The 14121-nt window shown below is 35.1% G+C and overlaps 2 protein-coding genes across 2 annotated transcripts in view; both read left to right on the top strand.

Moving 5' to 3' along the window:
- KCTD9 (potassium channel tetramerization domain containing 9) overlaps positions 1-9653 on the top strand; it is a 28582-nt gene extending 18929 nt beyond the window's left edge. The window contains exons 7-12 of the mRNA XM_006916955.3: positions 113-180; positions 268-363; positions 1091-1240; positions 5019-5124; positions 5871-6004; positions 7757-9653. Of these exons, the coding sequence (XP_006917017.1) occupies positions 113-180; positions 268-363; positions 1091-1240; positions 5019-5124; positions 5871-6004; positions 7757-7873 (671 nt within the window). The 3' untranslated portion in view covers positions 7874-9653. The remainder of the gene's footprint in view (positions 1-112; positions 181-267; positions 364-1090; positions 1241-5018; positions 5125-5870; positions 6005-7756) is intronic.
- Positions 9654-13837: 4184 nt separating this feature from the next.
- GNRH1 (gonadotropin releasing hormone 1) overlaps positions 13838-14121 on the top strand; it is a 2855-nt gene continuing 2571 nt past the window's right edge. Inside the window, exon 1 of the mRNA XM_006917029.2 lies at positions 13838-13984. Coding sequence (XP_006917091.1) covers positions 13844-13984 — 141 coding nt within the window. The 5' untranslated portion in view covers positions 13838-13843. The remainder of the gene's footprint in view (positions 13985-14121) is intronic.

Below are 14121 nucleotides of genomic sequence, written 5' to 3'. Positions count from 1 at the left end.
TTGATAGCCTATTTGATGAATTTTACTTTTATTGTAAGAATTTAGCAAATAATTCTATAAATATTAAAAGGAAAAGTTTTATGTAAAAGTCAAATCATTTTTATTATGATAGGTGTGTTAGAAGAAGCCAGATTTTTTGGTATTGACTCATTGATTGAACACCTAGAAGTGGCAATAAAGGTAAGGCTCTTTTTACATTAGCCAATATTACATTTATTGTAGCTATCCCTCAGAATGCTTTACTAATTTCTTAATATCCTTTTCGAGAATTCTCAACCACCAGAGGACCATTCACCGATATCTCGAAAGGAATTTGTCCGATTTCTGCTAGCCACTCCAACCAAATCAGAATTGCGTTGTCAGGTAATCAAAGCCGACTTTGACACAAGTTACTTGTGTCAACAAATCTGTGAGAAAAGTTTTGCATTCTAGGATTTTTTTTATTTTTTATTTTTTTTTTGCCTCTTTTTCCTTTTTCATGTAAGATATAATTTATTTCTGGGCTATAACATTGATTTAATCCCAAAATACTTAACAAAAATAGATGTAATAGCCTCTTTTATTGTCTGATTATGCATCATGTAACAGTTTTTGAGTAGTGCATAGAAATTTCAGCAATTAAAATAAATGGTCAATTGTACAATTGTTAAGTATGGCTAGTCAGTGGCAGATATTTTTACGTTTATGTTTTATAGCATTAAAGATTTTAAAAACTACAATATTTGCTTTAAAAAATAAAACTACCTTGAATTATTGAATTAATAAAATAATTTAAATATAATCAGTTTTAACAAAAATAAGACTTATCAACAAATATGTGGCTAACAGAGATCCCTCTTTAGAAACTTCTGCACATAAATGAGGTATGGTCAGGCCTCATTCTAACATTAAGTGCAAATAGCTCCTTTCACTAGAACCCTTTAAGGACACTGATTCTGTCTATTGAAGTTCCATTTGATCATGTTTGTTAATAAACTCTAAATGACTGAACTGCCAGTTGCTTCTAAAAACATGATGATTAGCTATAGTAACTAAATTTAATACAACGGACAGTTTAAATTTTGTGATAATTTATGTTTTTTAATTTCAGGGTTTAAACTTCAGTGGTGCTGATCTTTCTCGTTTGGACCTTCGATACATTAACTTCAAAATGGCCAATTTAAGCCGCTGCAATCTTGCACATGCTAATCTGTGCTGTGCAAATCTTGAACGAGCTGATCTCTCTGGATCAGTACTTGACGTAAGAATCATTTTTGGTTACAAGAGAAAATTAAATTTTTAGTCTACTGAACAGTCTCAAAGAGCGAGAATTACATCTGTTTCTTACTAGTACTTTTACTTAAAAACAGTTAATTATAAGTCGATGATGATAAAACTGAAAGGTGTGAAAGTTAAATGGGTTGGTTTTGTAACTTTGGCTCTCTCCCTCTCTCTACAGATATATGTTTGTGTGTTTGCGTATAGGTATGTGTGTGTACATTTGTATATGCACGTGTGTATGTATGTTACAATTACCTGTGTGAATTTAGGGTTAGAGGATATATATGGAACCAACAGTGAACTCTAACAACTTTAAATTCCTTAATAACCTAAGCCCAGGTCTATATGTATCTTATATGTCTTTTGAATTAACAATACCTACTATAGTAGTTGCTTTTAGTAGTCATTGAATAAATGGTTATTGAATTTTATAATTTTGATTTTATTCTTTAGTTGCAAACTATTTTTCCATGAAACTTATATCAGGTCTGGTAACAAAATTGCTAATATACATTTCTGTTACTATTACTCTCCTTGTTCAATCTTATGATGATCAAATTGGTACCAAAATAAGCAAAAGACCAACAGCACAAAGAAAAGGTTTGAAGGACAGTCTTTAAATAGCGAAATGTGAAGAGGCAGCTTGGTTGGTTTTAAGGACCAAAAAAAAAAAAAGATAAGACAATCTGGATCATTCCATTCAAATTCAGTTTTGAGTTCTGTTTAATTGCAGTATTACTAACTGAAGCAAAACCATCTTTTCTTATCTGTAAATACTTGTTTTACTCATCTGATATAATTGATGTAAAGACAAATCTACATATATATTTGATAAACTGAAGTGCTATAAAATTGTAAACTTAATTATTTATGATAAAATTGCTGATGAGTCGTTGCCCAGAGTGTGTAGGCTGTGCAAGTGAAAACTAATTGCTAATTGTCCTTGGCATTTGAACAAGTCTGCTGGTGAACAGCCCAACGCATTGCAGTGTCCACAAAATGCCACGTGTGCTAAGCGCTTTGCACACAAGAGGCACCTAATGTGTCCACCACTATTATTGAACTTCTCACCTAGTTTATCCGTTGTGGGCTGTGAATCTTTTTCATGAGAACCATCCAGTTCAGCTGTCAACCAGGTGATCTCAGTTGCCATCAGAAGCAATCCATGTCTGTGCCACACTGTCTGGTCCGTCAGCATACTTTAGAGTGTTGCTCTGCGTACCCCTGTTGATGTTGGCCTGCTGCAGAGAAGCTGGTATAATGATTCAGCTGTTAGGTATCCATCCATTGCACATTCCCAGCCCAAGACTTACAGAATGGTAGGAGCTGGAGGGAACCTTGATGATCATCAAGTACGACCCTGCTGTTTTACTGAGAAACCTAGAGACCTGCCCAAGCCCAGAAGGCTAGTTTGTTAGAAGAGTTGGGACAAGACTGAAAAGCATGTGTTTTCTTAATGACTTTTTTCATTTGGAAAATGTCAAACATATGAAAAATGGAATAGTATAATGACTCCCTCTTGTACTTCAATTTACTCAGCTTCGACAAATGTCCACACATAAAGAATTTTGTTTTGTTTCTCTCTGTCTTTCCACAGATTATTTGGAAGCAATTCATTATTTCATCTGTAAATACCTATTTACCTCTTAAAGATAAGAGGGCCATTTGAAAAATGTAATCTTAATACCATTATCATACTTAAAAAATAACAGTGATAACCTAAGTGCTTTCATGAAGCCCACTGCCCCCGATGTAGTGAGAGAGCACAACTCTTACAGCGGCAGTGCCGGTTTACTTATTAGCTGGGTTCTAAAATCTCAATGTGTAACCTGCGTTACTATTTGATAAATAGAGGAGGAAGTGCTTTCTGTGGTTGAAGACAGAAAACTGAACTGAATTTCTTATGTATTTGTTTCTTTGTGAGATTCCATAGTACAGCCTTGAGTATGGAGCAATACTTACGTAATTACCTTGGGAACTTTGGATAATGTTTACAGTCTGTTTTACATGGGAGCATTACACAGAGAACCAGAGACATTTATTTTCATGTTTCAGTTTCCTGTCTTATATTTTCAAGTACATGAAATCCAGTTATCTTTTAGTTATTTTGGTCACTCATTATTCTACCTGTTAGTTTGAGCTTCTGTCCTACCTTGTGTTAATGTACATGCATTTGTCAGTTATCTATGATTTGAAATGATCTGTAGCTTATCTGCCTTTCACTAGAACTGACTGTAGGGTGAATGAAGTTGCATTTATGAAACAAGGATTTTTCTTGATAGGTAAGGCTATAACATAACTTGATCAGCCTTAGGACTTTAGATTTCTTCACTGTTCTACTTATAATAACAACTACATTTATCATTTATAGAATGCCTTCCAGATTTTAAAACATTTTCACGTTAATCATTTATTTGATGGTCACAATTGGTGAAGGTCTAATATTAATGTCATCATTATAGCTTCCTGCCTTTTCTAGTAGTTGTCAGAGTTCAGATCTGATAGCACTGACATAATTTAAGTTCTAACATACATTTTCTAGCTTTTTACTTTGTATTTTGTACTGTGGTTTGGGTGCTTAATGTTGACAATGTTGTGTAGCTATGGTTAGAACAAAAAGACCCAATAAACCACTTGTTCCTGTTTTGTAGCTAGATGATGCTTTTAATTGCTGGCCTTGTTATTCTTCTGACCTTTGAAATGAAGGTAGTAATAGCATGATCGAATATCTAGAATTTCATTGGTTGATTCCTATAGTAACAAGGGGAGAAAATTTGTTACCCTAACAAGTTTATGCCTTCCTTGTATCCATACATTTCAACTGTCAATTGTCATGCCCAAAGTTGTTTATAAAAGTAGAAATGGTGATGTCAGAGTTCTGACTCCCCAACTTCTTTATCTAAACTCTTATGTTTCATGGAAAGTGGGCATGCTGTTGTTAACTTGACTTTGTTTCTTTTCATACAGTTTAAAAGAACTATTTCTTCAAAAACAGTTCTCAGTTCGTATTAAGTTCAATTGGAAAACTTTACTGTGAACGGAAAGTGATTGAGTGTACCAAATGAGCTTTTCTTCCTTGTTTTCTATTTTTTCTTTTAATGTTACAAAAAAATTTTGAAATGTTCTAAATTAAAATGATAGCAGCCAGAGAGTGAGAGGAAGAGACAGAAGAGTTAGCCTGTTAATAGCTCTAACTAAAGACTCCTGTTTATCTCATTCCTGTATATCTGTTGGAATTTCGGATTAATTTCTAGGTGGCTATTTCTGAGATTATCCAGAGAGAACAGCCAGGTGCCATAGAACTAGGAGCCTCCGCTCCTTATTTACACCTGAACTTTCCAATCTGCTGCCCACAGCTAATTCACAGGAGCAGACACTTTCTTCCTTGCAGACTCTCTTGTGCCTGTTCCAGCACCTGCCACACTTACCTTTTCCCACCTACTTTGTCTCTAGCTAATGTAAATCCTTTCAGAACGGTTTACATCTTTCTTCCCACCTCATTTGATATATTGAAACACTTGCAAAACCCCGACGGATATATTGTCTTTCCTACCTAGCCATGCTGCTAGGAGCTGTCAGACTCCATGCCCAAGACTGGCTTTCTTTTGCTAGCAATGGCCTAATAGACTCTTTCTTTTAAAAAGACTTTCAGCCACAGAAGAATTTTTTTGGTGTTTAACAACCGTTCAAACCAATTTTTTCTTTTCCAAACAAAATTCTGAACCTTAAAACATGGACTCTTCTCTTTTCTTTGCCAGTGTGCAAATCTCCAGGGAGTCAAGATGCTCTGTTCTAATGCAGAAGGGGCATCGCTGAAACTGTGTAATTTTGAAGATCCTTCTGGTCTTAAAGCCAATTTAGAAGGTGAGAGTCTATCTGTAATTACCTTTTCTAAGGTGAAAACATATCATTAAGTAAAAAGCCCAGCAATATAACAGTTACAGGTAAAAACATGATAACCATAGGGGGGGCGGTTTCTTCAGTCGTCACACTTGGAGAATTTGCACAGGAAATCAGTCATACTTTGGTCTCAGTCATATACTAACCAACATTGAGACCTCAGGGGAAATGCCGCCTCTGATATTTAATGAGGCTTTAGTTGGAGAATATCAACATCTTAAACTTTCAAAGAGAACAGCATACCCTTATACTGACCAAAATTAAAGATTTCAGTTTGCACAAAGCTAGGCAGATTTTGTCATTTTTAGGTTTAGTGTTTTGTTTATGAATTCTTTATTGATTTGTTGTGCCTGTGAAGTGATCACCTTGTCGACCTGTACATTTAGAAGACCTAGTACTTATCTCCCTTGTCATAAACTTATGGAGGTATACTATAAAAGTGCTAATTATCATAACACCAAATTGAATTCCTCCCTTAAAAATGTAGACTAAAACATTCTTAATTCATAGTATAGGCAAAAAAAATTGTTAACAGTGAACTCTTTATATATGTACATTGCTTGAGAGACTGAGACTTATTTCAGTCATTTCCAAGAGTTAAAAGAGCCTGTCATTGTCTTCCATTAAGTCTTTTTGTGGTTTTTTTTTTTTGAAGGCAGATGACTGTAAATATTTTTAAGTTCAACTAATCCCAAATATGTTCACTCTAGGTGCTAATCTGAAAGGCGTGGATATGGAAGGAAGTCAAATGACAGGAATTAACCTGAGAGTCGCTACCTTAAAAAATGCCAAGTTGAAAAACTGTAACCTCAGAGGAGCGACTCTGGCAGGAACTGATTTAGAGGTGAGTCACCGATTTTTAGAATTTTTGTTAATCAAGAATCACTGAGTATCTCATGCAAAATTTATTGAAATCATAAACAAAGTAGTTGGCTGGTGAGACCTGCTGGGTGACATGCCAGCACAGCTGGCGGGATGTGTTACTTTCAGTTGCTTATTTAAACAAATTTGAATTCCAGAGCAGGATTTAGTCACCTAAGTCAGAGATGCCAGTTTCAGATGAAAAGTCATCTGATGTTCCATCTAAGTCGATTTCATTTCTCTTTTTTCTTTGGGTCTCTCAAATAATAAATGCTTTATTAATCTAATTATTTTTTTCCTTAATTTTTTCCCCCAAACAATTAAATAGGGCTAGATTATTTCTTGAGAAATTTAAACAATATCCGGGTTTGAAATTAGGTTCAGGGAAAGCCTATTCTAAATTGGCATCATATTCTTTTTGAATCTCAATGTGAGATTTTAATTGTGCCCAGTCATCTTTTTCATCAGCATTGTATTCTGTGTTTTGTCTTGATTTCAGACTTATCCAGCCGACTCGATAGCTGTTGCTAGGCTTGCATCAGTGCTGTCCAGTAGCACTTCCTGCAATGCTAGACATGTTCTATGTCTGTTCAGGACAGTAGCCAATAGCCTCATACTTGATATGTGGCTACTGCAACTGAGAAATGAATTTTTAAATTTTTAAATTTTATCATAATTTAAATGTAAATAGCCACATGTGCTATCGTACTGAACAGTGTAGCCCTATATAAGAAAATCTGGCTTAGACTGCATTGTAGAGAACAGTACATCAAAATTTAGCTTGCTGTTGATTTTTTAAAAATGTTTTTGCTAAGCAGAGTAGCAGGTACTGTTAAACTTTAAGGCAAAAGAACCAGCCTAAGGCTGAAGGTATAAACCTATTTATTATTCGTTACTGTCAGATAAGATGATTTTTTTCCTTGTGCTAATTACCATAGTTTTAGTTACCATACAGTTATTGTGTTTCAGCAACAAACGCTTCCCTCTTCTCAACTGATTGCAAATACTAATCTAATCAGGCTGACTCTTGAGGGGCAGCTGCTGACATTCTGTCCAAAAAGCTTATGTGCAGTCACCCTTCTTTCTAATCATTGTCCCTACCATCCCCAGGGACTTATTCAGAATATTCTGTCTCATCTGTCACTCTGTGATCTCAAGAGAAATTTAAAAGCAGCTCCCAGTGACGGTGGTGGTTACATTGTTGTATACATTTGTTAAAATTCAGTGATTATACACATAATTTGGGTGTTGAAAACAAAAAGGCAATTCCTTGCTATAAAAATGTTAAGGTTGGGGAATGGAAACATCTATTACAAAATTTAATTATTAAGTAAAATCTCTTTCTCTCAGAGTTTTTTAAAATTGTCCTTCCCCTGCACCCTATTCCTTTCATTGTTTTTCTTGGTTTGTGATAAAACTGATTAGATAATATTTACTACATTGGAGTCCATTCTGGATTTTAAATGACTGATTCTAAAATACATGATCAGAAAAGACATGCTTCTTCTTTAACCTTTGTTTGTATATATTTGTGATGGTCAGCCTGAGCAGCAACCAGAGAGAACAAATACAGGTAGAAGAAAATCTGACTTCTAAAATAGAAGTTTTCCAGAAATAATTGAGTTTTATTATATAGGAACATTTTTCTAACATGCCCTAAGAATCACTTTGAGAAGAAACAGATAAAGCCTTATATCTCTATGTTAGTCACACAAATGTTATTTTTGTCTTACAGAATTGTGACCTGTCTGGGTGTGACCTTCAAGAAGCGAACCTGAGAGGTTCCAACGTGAAAGGAGCCATATTTGAAGAGATGCTGACCCCACTACATATGTCACAAAGTGTCAGATGAAAATTTTAGGGCTGGAGGAAGATGCCCAAGATGAAAAATGTTTTCCTTATCACTTTTATTTCTGTAAGGAAATTAAAAACAACAACAACAACATTTAAAGGATCATGCTTGTTCTCAGTGGTGCATAAAGGGAAAAAAGTGACTTTTTTCCTACATTCTGATTTTAACAGAGAAGCACTCATTCAGTAGATGTAGGGAAGCTAGATTAGATTGCTGCCTTTCGAGTGGAGTAGAGGGATTTGCCTGGCTTTATGACCAGGAAAAGTATCTATTGTATTTGCTTTTAAATAGGCATGATGTGAAAATATCATCTTGGCTTGAAATGCATTTGAAGATTTTAATTTATGAGAAGCACAACATATGCAATTATATTTATTGAATCTTTAGATGCATATGGGTATTTAAACTGTTAAACTTTATGAAAATTTTGAAGAGGTTGTTCAGGTTTATAAATAGCTTTAGTGATGCCTCCCCTACTTTACCTGTCACACCGTGTGAACATGGTGACATCAGAACCCCTAAGGCTCTTTTCAGGTTCATTTTTATGATATTTATTTTTCCGAATAAAACTAGCTAAATTAAAGAAATCCTCCATTCTTACTGATTTAGACAGTAGAAGGAAAGACATCATTGTACTTCTTTGTCAGCTGAATGAAGTTACAGTGGAACTCTCCAGACGGAAGAAGTATTCACCTATAGCAACAACTTAGAAATGAGCATTCCTTAGAATTTCATTCTAAGCAAGTTCCACTTAAACACCAGACCAGGCAGTTTTATTTATTTCCACTACTAGCCTAGTTTCCTCCTCCACAGTCAAAACAAGCATAGGAAAATATTTTAAAACCAAAACCAAGGTGCATTACCAAATTCATTTAATTCAATGGCCAACTAAAGAGGGCCAACTCAGATATTAAGTCCCAATCCACTGTAAACAAAGCTATAAAATATGAATAGATATGGCTAAGTTATCCTTTAGAAGTGAACATAATATAATTGTAGTTAAAACCCTCCTTTGGGGAATGAGGGATTTTAAACTGACCATTTGATGATAGCCACCGAAAAACTTAAACAAAAATAAAGGCATTTGGCTAATCCAAGATGTAATACCAATCAGTCAGCACCTGTGGTTCTTTTACTTATATTTTCTGGTTGGTTCTGTTTTAATAAATTTTAGCCTGATCTTGGCACTCCTTCTCTGCAGCAGCAGAGATAGGGCCTGTACTTCCTCACCAGTAACCAGTGTCCTTAACCTCTACCCCAAGGCAGGGATATAAGCTGTGTCCAAATGGGTTCTGAATTCTCCAGACTCATCATTTTGAGGCAATGAATCATTACAAAACCACTCTGTCTCCTTTGGGAGGGTGACATGTCTTCAATATTTATGTAGCTTATTCTTATATATATACATATGCAAAGCTTTCCTTACAGTAAAGGGTACTTATGCATAGTAGGTGGAGAGCAGACCTTTACAGGTGAAGGAAAGCAACTTCAGAAATGAATTATTTTCTTTGCTTCATTATTTTTATCAAGACAGAGAAGTATTGTATTGAGAGATATCTATTTTCATAATCAATATGTGCCTAAATTATATTTAAATCATTTCACTCTGTACTCTATTTTCAAGAATTATAGAATGTGTTGTTCATCCACTTAAGCGTACCTCTGTAGACATAATCTAAAAGTACAGAAGAATCTGAAAGGTCTAAACATGGTATGCTTAGAAACTGCAGAGTTTGGATCTAATGTATACTGCATTAATAAACAATGTGAAATGTTGAAAGGCGTTTCTTGTCTTGGTTTTGAAAAACAGCACCTTCCATATTTTGCTTGCTTTTATTTTTTCAAAGTGTTGATGACGAACCCTGAGAGTCTGAGTGGAAAAAGAAACAGGATACCACCATGGATTAGTCCTTTCAAAGCGCCATTAAAGTAAATCCATTTCTTTAAGCATGATTATTTTATGAACCTCTTCTTAAAATCCAGCACGCTAAAAACACAAAGAAATTTCATTAATTCTGAAAAAAGGACTGCCTTCTAATAGTCATTTAATTTATATCTCTCTTTAGCTGATGAACATTACCAGTTAGCTTTATTAGGTTGGTTAAATACATTGCTCCCAAAGCATTTCTTGCCTGACAGCTAGGAGAGAGGATTTTTAGGAGGCAGGAAAGTTTCAAAACAGTAAAACTTCCATTAGCCCTAGTGATGGAACCTGTCTGTCCACAGAGGTGAAAATACAGTTGTTGTTGCGGGGAGGGCTAGAAAAAGGTTTTAAACCTAAATTAGCTAGATTATGTACATTGAAGACATTTAGTGCTCTACTGTATAATTGTTTAGAGCAATAGCTTGTTGGGCTGTAATATAGTCTAGTTTTTTCAACTGCAGTTTTAAAGAAATTTTAGTAGGAAATATTACAAATTCTTTTTCTTATGAAGGTTACCATCGTAAGTCAATACCTAGAATATTTTCTCCAGTTGTTCATTTTGTGGATTGGTTGTTTAGACTGTAAATCTACCCTCAAGACAACTTGAAATCATCTTTAATATCTGAAAAGCCCTAGAATGTTATTAAATCTCCAAGGAAGTATTGTTTTTAAAATTAAAAGATATACACCTCTACAAAGAAAAGCAGCTATGTTATTCTCCGTACAAAGCAGCTTATCCAAGGATTAATTTTCTGACTTCCTTTTCACAACCTTAGTTATGTCAGCAGCACTTCATGAGTACTTCCTGCTGAGATTTCACATTAGGGCAAACAAACAAAAGGGTTTGTGTGTCTGTCATTCAGCAAGATCACTAAATTATTACTGTTACATTTCAATAATTTTAAGGTTTCCTTTTCGTGCTTAAAATGAAGCCATTTTCCCTGTAAAGCCACACTTTAAAATTTTTTAAATTTCTAATTTTAGAAAAAACTTGATAACTATAAAATCAGATCATATAGACCCAATTTAGTAAATTCAGCTTCATGGTACATTGATCTATATCCTTGGAAGTATGTAAAGGTTCAGAGTTTGTCAACAAACATCAAAATTTTGTTCATCGCATATTTGATATCCTATTTGATGCTATAGAAAATGAAACAAGTTTGGCCTTTGCCCTTGAAAACTACGTTCCCTACAAAAATACTAATGCAGACTTAGAGGGCATAGAGCACACTGAATGCATAGATCATGTGGCTGTATTCATCTAAAAATTTCAAAGCATTCAAAAATTTAATACCAACTGATAGAAATAACTTTACAAGAACTCTAGTGAGCTTCACCAGAGACAAGTGATTAACCTGACAAAAAGGGTCAGAAGTCCTAACTCCCATTTCATTAGTCCTAACAGAAGACCACATCTGCTTAAGCAACACTGTTAGAAGCACATCTCTTTCAGCAAACAGGAAATCCATTGGACAATTTAAATGAATGCTGTTTAAGCATAATGAACTTTTGTTGAAAAACGGCCTCTCATTACCTTTCTATTATACTGAGATGAGATTCTACTCTTTCATGTCAAAATGGCCCTTAAATTATTTAAAGTGTATAAATGAATAAACTGAAATAATTTAAATAGTCAAATCTATGTTTTACTTTTTAATTCCTTTCTATTTGTAATTATATTTTCAAGTTTATCCCCTTCTCTATCCTGTCAAAGGATCTGACAGCCTCCAGCGAAATGGCTGAGCAAAGCAAGGGGTGTACTTGGGCAGGACACCATTGCTCTTTACTATGAAATTCTTGCAAATGTAACTTCCAGCGGACACTGGGAGATGACTGGTTTAGAATCGTACCCAAGGAGAAACTGCCAATCCCATCTCTAAAATAACCAAATATCCAATTGTTTTTAACCATGTTACTTACTACTTATCTAACATTATAGGGCTTACAGCCAATTGTACGTGAAATTTTAATTACCAGATTAAACATACCTTTAATGCAGAAATAGAGGAAGCATTAGGCTCAATCTCTTAAAAGATCCTTATTTCCATTCGTTCATTCATTCATACCTATACTTATTGAGTGCTGACTAAATTCTACAAATTTATTAATATGTTTAAATAAGATGGGATCCTTGACTATTATGAGTTACAGCCCAGTGGTTAATTAGAAAAAGACAATTATGTATTCAAATAAATGTAATAAAAATATTTTAAAAGATCTCTTTTAAATAATTGTACTACATAGACAACAACATATCCCAGGGCTCACTGCTGGGTTGAAACATCTATCTGCAAAATTTGGATAACAATGCCCACTTTGCAGGACTATTAATGATGAGTGAGGCTGGTTTTATTCATATACTAGGTAGCTATTATTTTTCACCTTTGTACTCCCACTGCCTTTAGCACAGTGATTTGCATATTTTAATAAGCATCTACTGAAATGAATTGAACTGTTGACATAAGTCTGCTCTAGATGGTCTTGTGTTTAGTGTATCCTAACTACGATGTTTCTCCTCACCTTTTTAATACTATAGAAGGCTCTCGAGATAAATCAAGGAAGGAGCATGGTGGGTGGGAGACGGGAATTTTCAAATTCACATGATATACTTAGGACCCTATGTGGGCTTGGTATAGTGCCAATAATCATTATTATTTATATATCAGCACCTCTTACAAATGAGGAATTGAAGAGCTGAGACCAACTCCTAGTCATCCTGACTCATCTTCTTTCGATAATTACTACATGGCCTTCTTTGTGAAAGTTTTTATTCCATTTAGCATCACTTAGTCTAAGATAGCTATTTCCCTTGAACTCTTGATGGGTCTGTCAGTTTCCTCAAGGGAAGCCAAACAAGTAGATTTTAATCTCTTTGAGTTGTGGCCTCTGCTATAAAAGTCTTAGCTGAGGTTTTACTGGCCAAGATTTAAGTAAATTCAACAGATATAACAATGGGTGTTCCAATTACGTACACCATTAAAGGGCTTTATGTGAGGATTAAAAAAATTACTATTAAGAAGATAGTCCACGTGCAGTACAATTTAACAGCGGGAAAGATTTCAGTATCCTGGATAAGTTTCATATAAAAAGGGAGCTAGGAAAATGAAAAGGCACACAACTTTACACACTCCAAAGGAAGCGTGGCATTCTTTTGGCTCTTTGCTCTCAAACAGGTAAAATGCTTTGTGTTTCTAGTACTCTTTTCTAGACTGCATATTATTATCTTTTTATAGGGCATTTTATTTCTTAAAGGCTAAGTCCAGGTGTGAGAGTATCTAAAGAAAACTTGACCTTCACAATCTGTGTTACCCTTGGCCACAGAGATCCAGCCTTTGGGAAATTGCAACAGCTCATCAACCAGTATTTGGTTTTGCCTTTAGCCTCTTCCCATCAAATGCAAATTAATTTGAAGACTCTTCGTAAGAATGCTACGCGTCATTAGATAATTCGAAGCTGCCTTGGCCAGGGAGGCATCTGGTCTGGGACTCAGTGTTTTGAAAAGTGTTGAGTCCCCTCTCATTCTCACAGATGGCCCAGCCAGCACAAATGCATGGAAAACTATAAGATAGATGCTCAGAAAAATGTAATTAGTACCACAGTATAGTCATTTAATGCCAAGCAACTCTCTATTAGTCAGAAATTCCTCGTCGGAGCTACTTACCAGAGCAGATGATCCAATTCTCTTTACGTCAGGAATGATACAATTGAAAACCAATTGCAGATTAAGAAAAAAAGGTGATTTGCTGAGGGAGGGATCATGAAGTTTAGATAACAAAATAAATAATGAAAATAAAAGTAGGCTAGTTTAGTTCCTAAAGTACTCAACATGTGTTTAAAGTACCGATTTTTGTCCCCAATGGCTAAGAAACAAGCAAGCAACTGGGTAGTGCATTTCCACATCTATGTGGAAATTATAGATGACTCTTACCTTCATCTTTTTTTGGGTTAGTGACACAATTGTTAGGCTTTTCACCAAAGGGTTCTTTACCTTTTGCTCAATCCAGCCTGGGTGTATTTTGATTGTTGCATTGATATTCCTTAGAATGGAGCCAATTCCAAAACTTCTAGCTGGACTTATTCTGCTGACGTTATGTGTGGCGGGCTGCTCCAGCCAGCACTGGTCCTACGGATTGCGCCCTGGAGGAAAGCGAAATGTAGAAAATTTGATTGACTCTTTCCAAGAGGTAAGTCTCTCTCAGCTTCAAAATAAGATGTTTTATTTGGTTCAATGTAACTATACTAACATTCTGTAGGCAACTCAATAGTGCTACTCTAGGCTCCACCCTAGGTATTCCAGGAGTGTTAAGACACTTAGATAAAG

This window comes from Pteropus alecto, unplaced genomic scaffold, assembly GCF_000325575.1.
Source record: "Pteropus alecto unplaced genomic scaffold, ASM32557v1 scaffold166, whole genome shotgun sequence".
In the NCBI taxonomy this organism is placed as follows: domain Eukaryota; kingdom Metazoa; phylum Chordata; class Mammalia; order Chiroptera; family Pteropodidae; genus Pteropus; species Pteropus alecto.
Note: the sequence above shows the minus strand (reverse complement) of the source record. Positions and strands in the feature narration are given on the sequence as shown.